Here is a 20904-nt window from a genome sequence, read left to right on the forward strand (position 1 = left end):
AGAAATATGGCATTGTTTTTAAAATGTCATTTTATTCACTGTAGTTAGTTATCGGTACACTTTATTCGAGCAAAAACCAGAGTAGTTTTGCATAATCAAATATTTCCGTTATTTTCATAATATTAGAAATATTTCAAGTGTCTAGTACATATTCATAGTATTTATTCTTTTAAATATTCTCTCAACTACGTAATACAGTCAACCTCAAACAGACTAGTGTAGATTATTTTTTATAAAACATGAAAATGAAAAAAGACCCCATTTAATTTTTTAAAAGCGCACATTATTCCAAAGAAAATGTTTGTCTTCGTTATCTTTCATAAAAATGTTACAGCTTGCTTCACTTCAGCATCATTCATCCTTTTTTGATTGACATCACCAAGACATCACTCATTTTTCATCTCCATTCTGGTAGCCATCATTCACATTACAGTCAATTCCAGTAAATAAAGTTCTTACTCAATGTAATTTAAAAACGTCACATTATGGAAGTAAAATGGGTTGTGGATGTCATTTAATGTTAACTTACTAGTTGGTTAATTTGCAGCACTAAAGATCTTAGACTACAGCAAATAATCACTTTAGATTAGATTAATACATGTGACAATTTTTGTCATTTTGTCATTGCCCTTATGTCAGCATAAACTGCAAACTTTTTTTGTTGTTGAGGTGAGTTAGAAACATTAAAGGGATAGTTCATCCAAAAAGGATAATTCTGTCATTAATTACTCACCCTTATGTCGTTCCAAACCCGTAAGATCTTCATTCATCTTCAGAACACAAATTAAGATATTTTTTGCTAACACGATCAAAGCACAGAAACGCAGTATCGTTTAAATAGTCCATGTGACAACAGTGCTTCAACCATAATTTTATGAAGCTACGAGAATTTTGTGTGCAAAGAAAACAATGCCAACAACTATTTTAACAATGTCTTTACTACGTTTCTGTTCCTTGAAAGTGTCAGTTGCATTGCTGTCTTTGGAGGGAGGTCAGAAAGCTCTTGGATTTCATCAAAAATATCTTCATTTGTGTTCTGAAAATGAACAAAGGTATTACGGGTTTGGAACGACATGAGAATGAGTAATTAATGAAAGAACTGTCATTTTTGGATGAACTATCCCTTTAAAAGTTCACCAAGTGATGATATGTCTGTGTTTTGGTTGGGGATGTATATACATCGCAGGCTGACTGGTATGCTTCACTGAGTTTGAGGTAAGTTCAACAGTTTGTGTATAGTAAGTCAAAAAAGAAAGCAGTCTTGACATAGAAAGCCCACTGAAAATATTAAGTAAGTGAAAGGAAATGACTTTAAAGGTTTCTATTCCTGTGTTTTTTCGCCCAGGTGTGGGTCTCCACAGATATTCTGAGATCGTGGAATGAAGCGCATGGCCAGGCAGTCGGGATCCTCTTCCACCGGCTGCATGGAGAGATTGTTGGTCTGCTTGATGGTGCTGACTGTGCAGCCGTGACGAGGACAAACCGTGAACCTCGACAACAGGGTCACCAGGATGGCCTTCGTCATCACCATGGCTATGTGCTTCCCGACGCAGGCCCGCGGGCCACAGCCGAACGGCTGGAAGTAACGACTGGGAACCTGAGAGGGAAGCATTACGCTTACAATATTACAGTGGCAAAGTGATGATAGCGGATGGTAATGCACTACCATTGTGTTTATTTCAAAGAATGTTATGGTATTTACATGGTACAGAAAACGGTCCTCATAATGATACTTTACAGTATGATACCATATTCATATGAAGTCTCATGACATCACAAGGTATAAGGTATACCATCACTGTGGTAAGTAAAAAAACAACAACAACGTGATATTGAAATGGTATATACACTGGTTTTACCAGAGCGTGTCCAAAAACATAGTAATACCAAAGCATTTTTTCCTATTTCCATTTAGAAATGCTAAATCTCTATTTCTAACAGGTCAGTATTGATGATTCAGTTATTGGGAAGATGTATAATATATTAGGAAATTTATAAAAGACTATGAATACTTGATATAAAATCTACAATAGTAACAATTTATGAGTCATAGTGGTTTGTATGGCCTTTTTGATCTTATATGTCTGATTGTCCCAGTATTTACAGTGATCTTAAAGTTTGTATTAATTGGGTTAATAAAAAATATTATGGTATTAGAAGTCCCAGTACCATGTCTAGAATCACTGTAATACCACAGTACTTTATTGAAAGTTTTAGAGTTCACTCATATTTTTTCTTTTTATTCATAAAATGCCAATTCTCTAGTTTAACAGGTCAATATTGATTATTCGGTTATTGGGAAGATGTTTACAGTATTTGGAAATTTGTAATAGAAAATGAACAATTGGTATAAAATCTACCAATGTACCAATTTATGAGTCAAATTTAAGAAAAAAAATGCTTTACATCCAGGTTTGTATGGTTGTATTTGAACTTACGTGTGCGGTTGTCCCCGTACTTACGGTGTTCTCAAAGTTCTCCAAGTTGAATTCGTTGGGTTTTTGGAAGAACTCAGACTTGTGCATGCGTCCGATGTTCAGGATGAGGTTCGTCCCCTTCGCCACTCGGTAGCCATCGATCTCGTCGTCCTCCAGAGCCCGTCTCATGATGAAGTCCACCACCGGATGGAACCTCAAAGACTCTTTGATAAAGCGCTCTAGAACGTTCAGTTTCTGCAGGTCGGCCGACTCTACATCCCGCTCGCCTGAGAGGAAAAGAAAGACATCTTTGCATGCAAAAGGTAATGGGAAGTTTAGTTAAACCAGTTTCTGATGATTTCTAGCCAGTTCTTGGACATTGGCTGGTCCACTTGATCTAGATTGGACTACTAGTTGTTGGGGCCAAGACTGACTTGGTAGACCATCTTGGTCATGGCTAATTTGAGCTGGTAAACCACTTTTTCAAACTAGCTACCATGCTCCTATCACCATGTTGGCCACCTTAAAGATGATCTATACAGTTTCAGATGTTAAAAGTTGTCTTGTAAATGTTTAACCATGCCTATCTGAGACTGTATCTCCTGGACGATCTGCTCCTCCACGACAGAGTTCTGCTTCAGCAGGAGAAGCATGAAGAACAGACTGATGGAAAGAGTGTCTGGAGCAGCGATCACCATCTCCAGCACACACTGCCTCACGTCGTCTACAGACAGCTCATCGTGGTTCTGCAGACACATGCAGTAAGTTAACATGTTGTATCGCTTTAATACAGGAGATGGCAAATCAATAGAGTAAGTGTTTACACACCTGAGCAAATATCAGCTCCGTTGCGAAGTCTGTCTCATCCAGCTTCTCCATGTTATTGATGGCCTGTCGCTTTTGCTCCACAAGCTTTCCCATTTCATCCTGCAGCTCTTTTCTGCAAGAAAAAACTTCTTAAGCGGTGTTCATAGAGCTTTAATGATTTCTGAATTTATGCCACTAAATTAGACTTCACCAATCAAATTAAAGGTAATTTGCTTAATTCTTAAAGGTACAGTGGCAAAAATGGCTTCTACACGTCAAAGAGAGTATTTTTGGTTATTAATTCAAAAAAATCTACAGTTCATAAAAATGATAAAGTCTGAGGTGGACTCACGCTGCCAGGTGGTATTTTTTGTACACAAAGTTTAGTCTGAAGAAAACGTCTGGCTGTATGAGAACCGCCTGCCAGGTACTGAAATACCGGTGGATCTTTATCAGCAAGTCTTTCTCTGTATTGAACAAGCATAACGAATGAGGATTGTATGCTTACTGTGAAAAATTCACATTTACAACTGGCTAAGGTAATTTAAAATGTATCGGAAGCAGTGTTGGGGGAACACATTACAAGTACCATGAGATTAAGTATCAATATCAGATTACTTTTTTCAAGTAACTAGTTACTTTTTAAAATAAGTTACTTTATTTTCCCATTTACTCATTGACACTCCCTTCAGCCCAAAGTTTATTAATTTCACTTTAGTTGTGAAAAGGCCTTTACAGTTGCCAAAAATATACTAACTTTTGGCTCATTCTTTACTAAAAGTGACAGAAAGTAATGCCATAAATGCATGTAATTCCATAAAAAGTACCAATTGTGCCAAAAAGTGACACAATTATAATGTAATTATGACACAATATTGTAATGTATTACTTTTAAAAGTAACTTCCCCCAACACCCATCAGAAGTACACCCATCCAGCCTTTTATTTTGTTTATATATGTGACCCTGGAGCACAAAACCAGTCTTAAGTCGCTGGGGTATATTTTTAGCAATAGCCAAAATAGTAATGTATGGGACGAAAATATTGATTTTTTTTAATGCCAGAAATCATTAGGATATTAAAGATCATGTTCCATGAAGATATATTAATTTCCTCTCATAAATATATCAAAACTTAATTTATTAATATGCATTGCTAAGAATTCATTTGGACAAATTAGATTTTCTCAGTATTTTGTTTTATTTTTTATTTTTTGCAACCTCAGATTTCAGATTTTCAAATAGTTGTATCTTGGCCTAATACTGTCCGATCCTAATAAACCATACACCAATGGCAAGCGCATCATCTGTCGAAAAATTGACACTTATGACTTGTTTTGTGGTCCAACTGAATCAATCCGATCAAATGAAACAAATATTTTTAAGAGTGTTTGTATTGCAGTCTGACCATTGAGAGGGATTCTTAGGAAGAGTCTATTGGAAACATCCACAACAATACAGCGCAGCAGATTGAGTACATCCACATGTCCCGAGTGGTCTGTGAACTCCTGCAGGACGTTAAGCTGTTTGTTGGTCGCGCTGACACACACATCTACTGATTTCTGGAGACCTGGTCCTGTAAGAGCTAGTGGACACAGACACACACACACACACACACACACACACACACAATAGATTCTGAACAATGTGTGTATCAACTGTTCTGAGACCAGTTTCACTGAATAACACCCACCTTTGGTGAAATATGTACGCACTTTCTTCCACAACGCCATGTTGCTGTTGAAGATAATGCCTTGTTCAAACATACCAATGCACTGCAGACCTTTTTTACTGGCAAACCTCCCAGTGTAATTATTGCTCTTCAGAACATGATACACCGCAGAGGACCTGAAACAGTTTTACATTTTTCACATAAAAAATGTTGCCCTCAGATGTTGCATTCCTCATTTTAGTCAACAGTTAATGACATAATTAGGTTTTATGGACTGCAGACTGTACTAAAAATCAAGTTTTGGCCTTGAGCAACTTTCTGAACCATGAAATTACTTGATCTACAACAGCTATTCAGTAAAATTGATAATAATCCATAGTAAGGATAATCAACAACAAATTATATTATCATTTAAACTGTGGTGACACTGACGGATGTTCAACAATTTTTCACGTAAGAAATCCATTCATTTCAATACAAATCAACGTAATTGGGATTTTTGCGTAAGAGCGGAAAAAAATAAATTTGCAGAGAACCTCGATTGTTGGCCACACTTTAATGTACTGTAGTTGTTTTAAGGTTTTAAAATGTTTAAATTTGTAAATCAGTTACTTTTCAAACTATTTTGTTCAAGTGGCTGTTTTTTTAACGTTAATTTGAGTTAGAACGAATACTTTTGAATCGAGTTGTGAATATTCTTGAAGAAGTGGTTAAAGTTAGACGAACACATTAAAACATTGTAGAAAAAAGATCCATGAACAATGTAGAAATCATTTTTATTTTTTTGCTAACGTTTCGAGAATATCATTCAAAACCAGATCACTTTGAGAAATTATTAGTCGAAGAACATTTGTTCATAACATTGTGAGAACCTTGCCAGAACATTCTGAGAACGTTCCCTTTTAGCTGAGTGTATGACGTTCATGTTTTAGAGAACTAACTTGCTAAGTATAAAGGTCTCTTCTCCGCTAATCCAGACCCGAGCAATGCTGCCATATTTTTCATTGTAGTAGTTGCATGCGGAGCCGATCCCCATCCACAGGAACCTGCTGTAGCTCATGATCGGGCCGAGACCCAACAACCAACCCGGACCTGAAAAACATGACAGCACAACCAGCATGACTGGTCGGTAGGTTGTTCCCAGTAAATCTGATTGGTTTGAACTCACCTGGGACACCTGATTGGTTCCTCCAATTCTTGGCTGTAAATATTCTGTGCATGAGGATCAGCAGTAACGTCCCTGTCAATGCCATCAACGTTACCTGCACCGCTGCGGCGAAGTTTACCGTGCCCTTGAGGACCTCCTCCATCACCACATCATCTGAAGACACACCTTGTGCACCTAAATATGAAGAAGTACCTTAAAATGTTGGAATCAGCATTGTAAAACTGCAATGGAGTTTGCTATTAGCATTGTGATAATTATGTAATATTCTACTATAAAAATGAATGGCAAATTTTGGAGGGAAATATTAAATATTTTTGACTAGTAAATTAAACTATTTTTATTGATACCGGATGAAGTATAATTATAAAATCTAATTCTCTTGCTTTATCTGCCATCTTGTATTTATTTAAGAATTTGGCCAAAACATGGCATGTTGGGTATTTTCGTTTTAATCACTTGATCACTCTAATTTGCACGTGAACACACCCATTATCACTAATTAAAACGAAATATATTAAATCTCAAAATTCTGACCTTTTCTCTAAGAATTGCAAGATGTAAACTCAAAGTTGCGAGTTATAAAGTCGGATTTGCAGGATTCACACTGAGAAAATTAAATTGTGAGAACATTTCCAAATTTTGAGATAAAAACTTGCAATTCAGATTTTTTTTTCTCACAATTGCAAGTTTATATCTCACAATTCAGAGATTTTCTTATAATTGCAAATATATACTGTATCTCACAAGTGTGATCTAACTCACAATAAAATTGTAAACACGCAATTGCAAGGAAAAGTCAGAATTGTGAGATAAATAGTCGCAATTACCTTTTTAAATTTATATTCTGTGGCAGAAATGGGCTTCTGTAGTTTACTGAAATTAAAAGAAGTTTATTTTAAGCCAGTTGCCAAGGCAAAATTACGCATTTAAATTAACACTAAATGTTAAAATGACTGAATAAACTGAAACAAATAAAAATTTATTAAAAAAATACTATATAGACATTTAAAAAAATGACATTAAAATATCAAAACTTTAAAGCAATTTAAAGTCAAAGAATTTATAAAAAATATTTTTTAATTCAGAATATGAACAGAACAATAGTAGTTTATCAGTTATAACAGGGGTAAAGACATAATGTTCCTTGTTTGATCAATGCAACTGAATGACATTCTCGTTTGCTGTCACGAGGCATGTATGGACTATGTTTGTGATAATTCTGTGTTGCTTTTTTAAAACTTGACATGCCACATGCTTTTACATTCTTCTAAATATCTACCAATAAGAAAGTCATGCATTTGTGGGACAACAAAGTAAACGGTCAACTTTCAGAACCTGAAGTACTTCATAAAGGCATGCTTCATGTCCTTGGACGAGTTTAAAAAAGTCATTATCGCGTGAATTCATACGTAAACATTATTTAGATTTTCAGTCCAGCTGAAAAATTAAAGCCCAGCCTTGAATTTTTCAGCTTAGCATCTGAATGTATTGACGTCAACCGGAGTAATTTAACAAACACACTCACCTCTTTAGATCTGCATCCGCTTCATTTTTTTAAAATGTGCCGTTCAGTAGCTCAGACTTGTCGTTTACATGCTCCCATCAATCTGAAGTACATTAGCTGATGTTTTAGCCCAATATATAGTCTTTTCCTTTTTTAAAGTGCTTTATAATCCCGGTTGCCATGATACACCCATTTTCCTTGTAAAGTGTCATTGAAATCCCAAAGCAGAACAAACCAGAACAATGAAACAATGATGGACCAAAGCAGAGCAGGCTTTCATACTTTCCAGAAAAGCACACACATAATGGTCAGTGTGGGATGCTGTTAGCTCTTTAATGCGAAACACATTTCATCCACCCTCTTGTTATTTTTCAGGGGTTTATTGACCTTTGTCTTGGTTCCAAATCCGCTGTCATTCATTCTCTGAGGGTCCTTTAATAAAGACGGGTCAGACTGACCCAGAACTGCAGGAGTGAATGAGCTTTTATGTACCAAAGATGTGAAGGAGGGAAATAATGTGGCCTGAGAAATTTGAGCGTTCATTCCACTTCCTAAAGCACACATAATACACTTCATGCTGTCTACTTGCAGTGACACGTTAATTGAAGATTCTTGTGCAATTTTTTTTTATTTATTTTTTTGTATATTGTTTTGTGGGAAGTTCAGATAAGTGTTGTATGTTCAGACATTTATTGTGCAAAAGATAGGAAAGGCTAGTAGCCTAATTGAGGTAGAACTTGAATAAAAAGTTTCTAAAATAACGAATGGAAGAATCAGCCATATATTTGCAAGCTGCTTAGAGAAACCTGAGCAGAACAGTGCTGGCTTCTGCAGGGGTCACTTTTCAAGTCGTTTACGACTTTTAAAGTCGTAATATTTCGAGAATAAAGTCGTAATATTTTGAGAATAAAGTCGTAATATTTCAAGAATAAAGTCGAAATATTATGAGATTAAAGTCGAAATATAGAAAATTATTATTAATAATAATAAAGAGAAATACTACATTTATCATATAATCATAAAATTTTATAGGCCCTAAAACATCTCATAAGGAAACCATTCTTAGTAGTAGACTAACACATTAGCAGAACTGCAGATTAAAAGGAATAGATTTGTTGAGTGATTTTAACTTTCGATCACTTTTGAAGGAGGTAAATCTAGTCTTTTCCTTTAATGCTGTGTGAGAATTTAGAACAATGAGAGTCATATCTGACTGAGAAATATGAGCCAGTTAAATGTTACTGTTACCTGCATTTTCAAATTAAACCCTTTGGAAGAGCTGTGGTTTTTTTCACAACGGGAAGTTGGTCGTAAGGCCTTTATATAAGGAGGATATTACTATATAATAAAGGTAGATTTTATCCGAAAGGATGTTAATCATAAACTAGTGAATCTTAATTATATATCTACGTGTTTTTATGAAAACACAGAAAGTTTAACGTGCTCTTTTTATCATAGAGCTATATGAGGTTAATTTGTAATGTTGTTCTACTGTTTTTGAGTCGCATTTGTAATGTTCTGTTAGTTTGTGATGTTGTTGTGTTGGTTTGTGTGTCTCAGTGCCTCTGAAGAGCATCTCAGTGGAGCTTCTGGTTCAGGATCATGTAGCCACAGTCTCCTCCACTCTGAAGTATGTAAATGAGGAAGAGCGCCCCCTGGAGGCCTTGTTCGTCTTCCCTCTGCCTGCTGATGCTGCTGTCTGCCACTTCAGTGCCAAGATCGGAGAGCAGGAGATTGTGGCAGAGGTGCAGGACAGAGAAACCGTGAGTCCAAATACAAACTGCAGCTCAGTTGCATATATTTATACTGTACATCACGTAAAAAAACTGTATCCTGCAGGCGAGGGATCGGTATGATGACGCTGTGAGTTCAGGTCAGCAGGCGTTTCTGTTGGAAGAGAGTGCAGAGAGTCCTGATGTGTTCAGACTAGAGCCCTGCACGGGCCTCAAATCTAGGCCCGAGCCCGGCCCTGGCCCAGACGCTCAGGCCCTAGCCCGACCCGTGTCCGAAAGCTCATCAGAATTATCAGCCCGAGTCCAACACGAGCCCGTGTTTTTTTTTTTGTTTTTGTTTTTTTTATAGCAGGAGCATGCCCTATTTGCAGCAATTAAAATAGGTCAGTTTTGTGTTATGTTTCTTTTCATTTCTTTATAAAGTTAATTTAGACAAATGTTTGGAGCATTTTTTTTTAAATGAAGATTAATCAGCCGAGCCGACAGTGAGTAGCCTAAAACATATTTAATCAATTAAGCCTCTCAAATCAACGCTAATACTTAACTTGGTTACAATAAAATCCATAACACTTCAAGCATATCACACAGACAATTAGTTTCATAAATGTTAATTTATTAAACCACAGTGAGTAAAATTAAAAAAAATTAAATACTGAGGCAGGCTCAGGCTGCTCGCAACAGCACTCGCAAACGAAATGAGAAATAGCCTACAATCTAAACAAACTAAATTAATTTAAAACAAACTTGCAGGTTATCTTACCTCAAAACTGCACCACAGAAAATGTCCATTCTTTTTTCCATTAGTTTCCAACAGTTAAACGAAAATAAAGTCCAGTCAAACAAAAAGTTAGAACAATCTCTTACAGAGCATCATGGAGAAAAATAATAGCCTCCAGAGTGGAAGGTTTTAACCCCATCCTCCTCTCTTCCCGCTGCACTGAAGACACATTCGCTGCTGCTGCTGGCGGGGACACTAAACACAAAGCAAGCCTGTCATGACAGTTGCGGACTTGCGGTAGCAGGGTCTCGTGCTGTTTCCACCAGAGCAGCACATCTCTTCCATCACCTTCCATATTGTGATTGAGGCTCATGTATTGCTGTACTTCATCGTCATCCTCGTCCAGCTCCACAATGTTTTCACACTAATCCTCAAACTCGGCCAGCGTTCTCTTCTTTGCTGCGTGGCTCGCAGCAACAAGTGCAGACACAGAAATGCTCGCCGCTGCATGAATCATCATTTTATAATTATTAGTTGGCCAACTAGGCTATGATTAATACATTAATTTAGAGGCCTATAATAGCTACTACTACAATAAGTGGATATAAGTGGAGTTATAATCGTGGGTCGTGCTGACTGAAAAAACGACTGACTCTGTGTTCATATGAGCTCTCCAAAGCCCATCTCCAAACTAGAGCCCAACTGCACTCTGAATCCTCTAGTGTTCCTCCACTCTGATGCACCAGTCAGGAAGCCAGACCATCACCCATCACCCCGTTCTGTTCCAGGTGCTTGAAGCAATGTGTTTGTTGCCTCACCACAGTTCCTTACAGCATCTCCAAGTCTGAAGCCATGGTTCTCAGCCAGAAAAGGGTGGCATGTCCCTTTTAGATTGGTGGAGAGCTAGTGCCTCAAGTGGAGGAGTTCAAGTATCTTGGGGTCTTGTTCACGAGTTAGGGAAGGATGGAGCGGGAGATTGACAGGCGGATAGTTGCAGCTTCTGCAGTCATGTGTACCTGTCTCTCGTGGTAAAGAAGGAGCTGAGCTGCAAGGCGAAGCTCTCTATTTAACGGTCAATCTACGTTCCTACTCTCACCTGTGGTCATGAGCTGTGGGTCATGACCGAAAGGACAAAATCCCAGATACAGGTGGCCAAAATGATCTTTCACTGTAGGGTGGCTGGGCGCTCCCTTAAAGATAGTGTGAGGAGTTCTGCCACTTGGGAGGAACTCGGAGTAGAGCCGCTGCTCCTCCACATCGAGAGGAGCCAGCTGAGGTGGCTCGGGCATCTGTTCCGAATGCCTCCTGGACGCCTTCCTGGAAGGTGTTCCAGGCACATTGCACCAGGAGAAGGCCCAGGGGAAGAATGATACGTTAGAGGGACAATGTCACGGCTGGCCTGGGAACGCCTCGGTATCCCCCCAGGAGAGCTGGAGGAAGTGTCTAGGGAGAGGGAAGTCTGGGCATCTCTGCGTAGAATGCTGCCCCCGCAACCCCGCCCGGGATAGGCGGAAAATGTATGGATTAATGGATGGATGAACTGTTACCTACAGTGACTTAGTCCCCGAACCAATATAACCCCCCGCCACGCGGCCCGATCCCTGGTAAGCCATCCCCGGAGTGTCAGAAAAGGTGTTGAAAACAATAAAAAAAGGTTACATACTGCAATTCGCTCTGAATTATCAACTCGACCCACATGAGGGCCGTAGTCTCGCTAGAGAAAGGCTCGGAATGGCCCGGAATGGCTTTGCCATTCAAGAGGTTTCAAAAGATGCTAGGTCTCATGAGCTCACTACAGTTGGGCCTGCTCTTCATGTGTGCACTGCAGTTTTGGCTAAAACCTCAAGTCCCACCAAATACCGGCACGGTCGCCACATGATCAAAGTGGACGAGGATGGTACGACTAGGGAGCAGTGGTGGGGATAGTTGGCAGATGGAAAGTCATCTTCACAAATGCTTCCAAAATGGGCTGGGGAGCCCTGTGCGGAGGCCATCCGACCATTGGCATCTTGACAAGTGCAGAAAGTAAGCTCCACATCAACCACATGGAAATGCTGGCTGTATGTTGAGCCCTCTTTGCTTTCTTATCACTCCTGGCAGGGAACCAAGTCCTAGTCTGGTCGGACAACATGACAGTGGTGTCATTCATAAATCGCTATGGTGGGCTCTCCTCAAAACCCCTATTCACTCTAGTGATAAGGGTCCCGGAGTGGGCCCAGCACCACTTGCTCTCCTTGAGAGCAGCAAATGTGCAGGACATTCTGAACACAGGGCCGGACATGTTGTCCCAGAGCAACCTACACTTAGAGGAATGGAGCCTCCATCTCCAGACTGTTGGGGACGTCTTTGGGTGGGCAGAGGTTGACCTCTTCCAAATCTAATTGCCCAATCTATTTTTCAAAAATCAATGTGCTCTGGCTGACGACTGGCCCAGTCTCATCTTTTATGCTTTTCCCCTGATTGCTCTGATCCCCCAGGTCATCAGACGAATCAGGGAGCATACCCACAAGGTCCTCTTGGTAGCCCCTGTGTAGCGGTGCCATGGCCAATCCCCTTGAAATGAGACCTCCTCCCTCAAGCGAACGGAACAGTTGCTCTCTTGACCTGAGCTTTGGGCTCCCCATTTATGGCCTCTTGACAGAAGTCAGTAGACCTCCCAGAGAGCACCATGAATACCATATAACAGGCTAGAGCTCCATCATCAAGGCGTTTCTATAGCCTTAAATGGTCATTTTTTAACTGCCCGGTGCACAGCCTGTGCCATCTCGGTTATTGTCCTTCCTCCAAGACTTAATGGATAGGGGCCATACACCCTCTACCCTTGAAATCTATGTTGCAGCTATCGCAGCCTCTCATGCTCCTATAGCCGGGCAGTCTGTGGGTAAGAACAGCTTGGTTGTTCATTCTCTGAAGGGGTTCAGAAGGCTAAACCCTCCTCTCCCCTTCACGATCCCCACATGCGACCTATACACAGTTCTTAGGGGCCTCAAAGAGCTGCTCTTCGAACCACTTCAGACTGCTGACTTATGTTATCTATCACTGGAAACTGCTATGCTAGTGGCACTAGCATCAGTTAAGCGAGTAGGAGACTTACAGGTACTCTCTGAGCCCCTCTTGTCTTGAGTTTGGGCCTGGCGACTCCAAGGTCTACCTGAAGCCAAGGCACTGGTATGTTCTGAAGGTTCTCTCCACTCTGTACAGAGACCAGATTGTTGTTTTCTCCAAACTTCCTCCTTCATGATCAGGAGTTGAACTTACTCTGCCCTGTCAGAGCCTTAAGAGCCTACATTGACCATTCCACCTCTTTTCAGCAGTCAGAACAGCTCTTTATGTGCTTCGGAGCTCGTACCAAGGGTCATTCTGTCTCAAAGCCAAGGTTATACAGATAGCTATCGCTTATTCATTCTCTGGGATCCGATGTTCGATAGGAGTTGGAACACACTCCACAAGGGGCATGGCCTCCTCGTGGGTGTGGTCTAGTGGCGTGTCTACCCAAGAAATCTGTGCAACGGCCTGCTGATTCTCGCCATCCACATTTGTCAGATTCTACAACCTGGGTGTTCCTGTGCTACAAACGCAGGTCCTGTCATGGTCAGTTTTTGCTTGTTGTCCAGCCTAGGACCCCAACTGCTTCCGGGTCCCTGGTGTTAGCTTGGTCCCCTACACATTGTCAGGCCCCTTAGCACCTGAACTGTAGGAGGTCAACAAGATGACTGGTGTAGCTACATAAAAGCCTGTTACCTTCTGCAGTTCAGGTAAATAAAGGCCCCGGCTTTTATTTGAGGAATTACGGTATTTGTTACAAACCCTTCTTATTGCTCTGGGCGAATACCCTGTCATCGTTCCTGATAGTACAGCTTGATTGAACGACTTGCGATGCAGTACGAGTGTAGTATCGATAAGGAACATACTCAGTTACTAACGTAACCTCAGTTCCCTTAGAAACAGAACTAATACTAAAGGGTTTCGGCCTTTAGGATTATAGCAAAATTGACTTGGGTCAAATATGTCCATATCAATCCATCCCTATTCCAAAGCTTTTCTTGTTTGTTAGTTTTGTTAGATGTGTCTGTTCTTGTCTATTTCTCCAGAATCTGTTCTACCTTTTGTTTTCTCTCCTTGAAGCCACTCAACCGGCTCAACCACCAGTGTCTGAACGAACTAAATCTAAATCACTAATAGGTAAGTGCACCTCAATTTGATATTAGTTTTGTGAAAGGGTTAAGTATGCAATGTTTTAACTTATTTTTTCAACACAAACCTTGTTTTCAATGAATTTCACAAACAAGCATCAGCAAACCACATTAATAAACAGAGACCACTAAATGGTTCCCTGTCACTTAAGTTAACAAAATGTGAATTAGTTTTTTAGGGAAACTGCGTCAAGCACTTTCTCTTAATCAGGGTAAAATAAATCATAGTGATTAGTTGTATTTTTTTGTGTATGTTGGTTTTCCTTTTGTGGTGGTGAAATCCCTTATAGTACAAGGATCTGTAAGAATCAGTAATACAGTTAGATTTCAGAGCTTTTCTGTCATGGTCTTGTCATGATCCTGTCTCTATCTCTCTATTCTTCTCCCTCTGTCTCCCCCTGCTGGTTTATCCCCTCCTGTCTCCCTCGCTCTTCGCTTCTGTGTCACAGCTGTCTTCACTTCTCATTAAGATAATTCCCCCTCCACCTGGTTCTCATCTTGCCTTGTTATTTGGGCTACTTCTACCCTCTCGTTCCCGTGTCTCATTGTCAGATTGTTACTTCCGAATGAAGCCGTTGCCTTTGGCGTCTATGTTAGCAGTTTGTCGCGTCCTGTCCTGTCCTGTCTAGTCGGGGTGAAGTTAGTTGTCTACTATCTCTATCTGTACATCTCTGTGCTCACCCATTGCACCCCACAGAACCTTACCTGCTGTTCTACGCCGCGGCCGCCTCCGCTCTGCGAGCTCCGATCCCCGGCTCTCCCCTGAGCCCGGTTTAAGCCTCCGCCTCGCCAGCCTTCTTGACGTTCCGGCCACAGAGGTTTCCTGTGTTTGTTAGATCCAGCCTTCGGGTCATCCTTGGTTTTCATCTTTGTACTCCTAAGTTGGATTTTCCTGTGGCTCTCCTTTGTTTGATTAAAGACTGTCATTTTGCCCTCGCATTTGAGTCCTCTCTCTTCAATACCCATCACAGAACAATCTGACCACGATGGACTCAGCGAGTGGCAGTCCGTTCCAGACCGCCATTGAGCACCAGGGCGTCCTCCTCGGGAAGCATGAGGAGGACATCTCCGCTACCCGACACGCCGTCGGTTCTTTGGCTGCCCAAATGTCCGAGCTGTCCAGCCAGGTCCACAACCTGCGTCTCCAGCCTTCCGCCTCTTATTCTCCTCCGGGTCAGGCGGAGCCTCGGATAAACAATCCTCCGGTCTATTCGGGTGAGCCAACTCAGTGCCGCGCTTTCCTTACCCAGTGTGAGGTGGTTTTCTCGCTCCAGCCCGTTACATATGCTAAGGAGAGGGCCAGGGTGGCTTTCGTTCTCTCACTCCTCCACGGGCGGGCTCGCGAATGGGGAACGGCCAACTGGGAGACGGAGGCAGAGAGCACCTCAACCTTTGAGCGCTTCAAGGAGGAGATGATCCGGGTCTTCGACCGTTCCGCCTACGGAGAGGAGGCGTCCCGTCGGCTTTCCACACTCCGGCAGGGAAGACGATCCGTGCCGGATTTCTCCGTTGAGTTCCGGACCCTCGCTACCACCTGTGGGTGGAACCAACCCGCACTGACTGCTCGCTTCCTGGAGGGCTTGTCTCCGGAGGTGCGGGACGAGGTCCTTGTCCGTGAAATCCCCGCCCGGCTCGACGACCTTATCGACCTGGCCATCCGGGTGGAGAGACGGTTTGAACAGCGCCGTCGTGCTCATCGCCTAGAGGAGAGTCTCTTCTCGCCGCCTCGAGTCAGCCCCTCCCACTCAGAACCGGAACCCATGCAGCTGGGTGGCCTGCGTATTTCGCCTAAGGAGCGTCAGAGGAGGATCTCTAACCGCCTCTGCATGTACTGTGCTAGTGCCTCTCACTTTGTGTTTTCGTGTCCAGTAAAAGGCCAACGCTCGCCAGTAGGAGGAGGGTTACTGGCGAGCGCTACCACTAAGACCATTCCTTCCACTTCCTGCACGATACTTCCAGCGCACCTCCAGTGGGCGGGGTCGTCAGCCTCCTGTGCGGCCTTGATTGACTCTGGGGCCGAGGGAAACTTTTTGGATGAGAAGTGGGCGCTCCAACAAGGTATTCCGCTCACACCGCTAAGAGACTCCACCTCTTTATTTGCCCTTGATGGCAGCGCCCTACCTAGGGTACAGAAACAGACTATCCCATTAACTCTAACCATTTCTGGCAACCATAAAGAGACAGTTTCCTTTTTAATTTTTCAGTCTCCTTTTACCCCTTTAGTACTGGGGCACCCTTGGTTAGAACTTCACAATCCACACATTGACTGGGCTAGGGGGTCTGTTTTGTCTTGGAAGTTGTCGTGTCATGTTAAGTGTTTAGCCTCGGCTGTTCCCCCCGTGTCTTCTGTTTCTGTGTTGCAGGAGGAGACGGGAGATCTGACTGGGGTTCCGGAGGAGTATCACGATTTGCGAGGGGTTTTCAGCCGTTCTCGAGCCATGTCTCTTCCGCCCCACCGTCCGTATGACTGCGCTATTGATCTCCGCCCGGGGACCACGCCCCCTCGGGGTAGGCTCTATTCTCTTTCTGCTCCTGAACGGGAGGCTTTAGAGAATTATTTATCTGAGTCTCTCAGCGCCGGCACAATCGTTCCGTCCTCGTCGCCTGCCGGCGCCGGATTCTTTTTTGTTAAGAAGAAAGACGGTTCTTTACGCCCATGCATTGATTATCGGGGGCTGAACGACATCACGATTAAGAATCGTTACCCCTTGCCACTGATGTCCTCAGCCTTCGATATCCTGCAGGGGGCAAAAGTCTTTACCAAGCTCGACCTACGTAACGCCTACCATCTCGTACGCATTCGGGAGGGGGACGAGTGGAAGACCGCCTTTAACACGCCCCTCGGCCACTTCGAGTATAGGGTCCTCCCCTTCGGATTGGTTAACGCCCCCGCTGTCTTTCAGGCTCTGATCAATGACGTCCTTCGGGATATGCTCAATTTATTCGTTTTTGTCTATCTCGATGACATTTTGATTTTTTCGCCCTCTCTCCAGGTTCATGTGCAGCACGTTCGCCGCGTTCTCCAACGTTTGCTTGAGAATCGACTCTTTGTTAAGGCCGAGAAGTGCTCCTTTCATGCTTCGTCTATAACGTTTTTAGGCTCCGTTATCTCGGCAGAGGGGATCAAGATGGACCCTACCAAGGTCCAGGCCGTGCTCGATTGGCCCGTCCCTGAGTCTCGTGTCTCGCTACAGCGCTTTCTCGGTTTTGCTAATTTTTATCGCCGCTTTATACGCAACTATAGCCAGGTGGCCGCGCCACTCACCGCCCTCACTTCGGTTAAGTCTCGTTTCTGTTGGTCCGGTTCTGCGCAGGAGGCGTTTGACCGGCTAAAGACCCTTTTTACGTCCGCACCCATCCTCCGCACCCCAGATAGCTCAAGACAGTTTATCGTTGAGGTCGATGCCTCCGAGGTGGGGGTGGGAGCCGTTCTTTCCCAGCGGTCAGCGTCGGATAATAAGATACACCCTTGCGCGTACTTCTCCCACCGCCTTTCCCCCGCTGAACGTAATTATGATGTCGGGAATCGAGAGCTCCTCGCCATCCGCCTGGCGTTGGGTGAGTGGCGGCAGTGGTTAGAGGGATCCTCTGTCCCTTTTATTGTTTTGACGGATCATCGCAATTTAGAATACATTCGCTCCGCCAAGAGATTGAACTCGCGTCAGGCTCGCTGGGCCCTTTTCTTTACGCGTTTTGATTTTGTCATTTCATACCGTCCGGGCTCTAAGAACGGTAAACCAGATGCGTTGTCTCGACTCTTCGATCCCTCGATCGGCCGCACCCCCCGAGAGGAAATTATCCCTTCCGGTCGGGTGGTGGGGGCTACGGTCTGGGGGATCGAGAGACAGGTTAAACGCGCTCTCTCTCACGTCGCTACTCCCCGTAACTGCCCTAGGGGCAGCCTTTTTGTCCCCATTCCCACACGATTAGCGGTTCTTCAATGGGCCCATTCTTCTAGACTAGCGGTTCATCCCGGTGCTCGAGGCACTGTCGCATTTATCCGCCAGCGTTTCTGGTGGCCCTCTTTAGAACGTGATGCGCGCCGCTTTATCGCTGCCTGCTCTGTCTGTGCCCAAACCAAAGCAGGCAACTCTCCGCCTGCTGGTCTTCTCCGACCGCTACCTGTTCCCTCTCGCCCGTGGTCCCATATAGCTCTCGACTTTATCACCGGTCTTCCGCCCTCAGCCGGCAAGACTGTCATCCTGACGGTAGTCGACTGCTTCTCAAAATCGGCGCACTTCATTCCTCTTATCAAACTGCCCTCTGCGAAGGAAACGGCCCAGATTATGATTGATAATGTGTTTAAGTATCACGGGTTGCCCACCGATGTCGTGTCCGATAGGGGTCCGCAATTCGCCTCGCAGTTCTGGAAAGAATTTTGCCGTCTCATAGGGGCCACTGCTAGCCTTTCCTCGGGTTTTCACCCACAGACTAACGGCCAGGCCGAGCGAGCCAATCAGATTGTTGCCCGCATGCTCCGCAGTCTAGCCTTTCGCAATCCCTCATCTTGGGTCGAACAGCTTTCCTGGGCTGAGTATGCTCATAATTCCCTCCCCTCCTCGGCCTCTGGTATCTCTCCCTTTCAATGTTGCCTCGGCTATCAACCGCCCTTATTTTCGTCCCAAGAGACCGATTCGCACTGCCCGTCCGTTCAGACCTTTATCAGTCGCTGTAAACGAACCTGGAGGAGGGTGAGATCCGCACTTTGTCGTTCTAAGAGACGCATGTGCGTGACAGCCAATAAATCGCGTGTCAAGAGCCCTCGCTATGTCGCGGGTCAGAGGGTTTGGCTTTCTACATCTAATTTACCCCTCCAGTCTGACTCCCGTAAACTGGCTCCCCGCTTCATCGGGCCGTTCCGCATTATCAAGATCGTTAACCCTGTCGCCGTCAAACTCCGGTTGCCGCATAATCTTCGTCGTGTTCACCCGGTGTTTCACGTCTCCTGTATTAAACCGACCTCTCGCTCCCCCCCTCCCACGTCCTTCTCTGCCGTTCGTATCGAAGACTCCCCGGTCTACACCGTCCGCAGGATCATAGATAGGCGGCGTCGGGGTCGTGGATACCAATACTTAGTCGATTGGCAGGGGTATGGTCCTGAGGAGAGGAGTTGGGTCTCCCCTAAGGATATCCTGGACCCCTCGCTCATTGATGATTTCCTCCGGTCTCGCCAGCATTTCCCCGCTGGAGCGCCTGGAGGCGCTCTTTGAGGAGAGGGTACTGTCATGGTCTTGTCATGATCCTGTCTCTATCTCTCTATTCTTCTCCCTCTGTCTCCCCCTGCTGGTTTATCCCCTCCTGTCTCCCTCGCTCTTCGCTTCTGTGTCACAGCTGTCTTCACTTCTCATTAAGATAATTCCCCCTCCACCTGGTTCTCATCTTGCCTTGTTATTTGGGCTACTTCTACCCTCTCGTTCCCGTGTCTCATTGTCAGATTGTTACTTCCGAATGAAGCCGTTGCCTTTGGCGTCTATGTTAGCAGTTTGTCGCGTCCTGTCCTGTCCTGTCTAGTCGGGGTGAAGTTAGTTGTCTACTATCTCTATCTGTACATCTCTGTGCTCACCCATTGCACCCCACAGAACCTTACCTGCTGTTCTACGCCGCGGCCGCCTCCGCTCTGCGAGCTCCGATCCCCGGCTCTCCCCTGAGCCCGGTTTAAGCCTCCGCCTCGCCAGCCTTCTTGACGTTCCGGCCACAGAGGTTTCCTGTGTTTGTTAGATCCAGCCTTCGGGTCATCCTTGGTTTTCATCTTTGTACTCCTAAGTTGGATTTTCCTGTGGCTCTCCTTTGTTTGATTAAAGACTGTCATTTTGCCCTCGCATTTGAGTCCTCTCTCTTCAATACCCATCACATTTTCTTATTAGCTAATTTGTTAGTTGCATTTTTTCACTTTTGTGATTTTTAATATTTGAATGTGGTGACATATTTTTGACAGAATCCCAAAGCCGGATTAGACACTCTAAGAAGATGGCTGCTTATGATAAAAGTGATAGCTGTTCTGCATCATTAGCAATAAAGGGTGAATTATCCAAACATAGAAATTAACATAAAAATCATTCAATTGTGATGTACAACTAATTTCATTCAGAGATTCCTAAACAAATGTTTCTTTGCTCTATTCTTAAATGTGTCCATGCCTTTGAGCGCTTTGAGGTTATTGCATATTGACTCCACCATAGGGCCACCTTGGGGTTGACTGCAGGCTTGGGTTATCGGTGTACACCGTATCAACCTACTGTTCTTAAAAAAAGTCAAGTTAAAAGCATTATTTCATTCTAAATGATAAAGAATGAATTTATGCTAGATTGTAGTCACATGACCTCATTGTGTTGCATATGAGTGGATCTAGTTATCATCTTGGGGAAAAACAGTTTAATTCAAACTTGTGTAAAAGATGTCTTGAGTCAGAGAAGGGATGTTGAAACTTGCAGAGTAATATTTCATCACACTGAACGTTGAATTTACATCATATCCACTACATTTATGACCATCAGCAGGTTAAAGTAATAGCAGTCAATACAAAAACCCATGCACAGAGAAACCAAGAAGATGTGTTGATGATTAGATTAGATTCATACCGGGTTCCAGGACACATTTTTTACACATTTCTAGTTAGCATAGACCCTAACAAATCTAAATTTTGTGGATATTTTATTCACAATCCTTCTCCATATATTGTGGAATATTACTGCCA

General features: G+C 43.4%; 1 protein-coding gene across 1 annotated transcript; it reads right to left on the reverse strand.

Moving 5' to 3' along the window:
• Positions 1-14: 14 nt before the first annotated feature.
• On the reverse strand, positions 15-7724 carry LOC113042873 (brain aromatase-like). The gene is made up of 10 exons (XM_026201865.1): positions 7588-7724; positions 6063-6236; positions 5836-5986; positions 4916-5070; positions 4631-4807; positions 3577-3691; positions 3246-3357; positions 3001-3163; positions 2463-2704; positions 15-1597 (listed from the first exon to the last, which is right to left on the reverse strand). The coding sequence occupies exons 2-10, from the start codon at positions 6202-6204 to the stop codon at positions 1322-1324; spliced, it is 1533 nt and encodes a 510-aa protein (XP_026057650.1). The 5' UTR covers positions 6205-6236; positions 7588-7724; the 3' UTR covers positions 15-1321.
• Between the last annotated feature and the right edge of the window lie 13180 nt (positions 7725-20904).

The sequence above is a fragment of the Carassius auratus genome, chromosome 25 (genome assembly GCF_003368295.1).
Source record: "Carassius auratus strain Wakin chromosome 25, ASM336829v1, whole genome shotgun sequence".
NCBI lineage: Eukaryota > Metazoa > Chordata > Actinopteri > Cypriniformes > Cyprinidae > Carassius > Carassius auratus.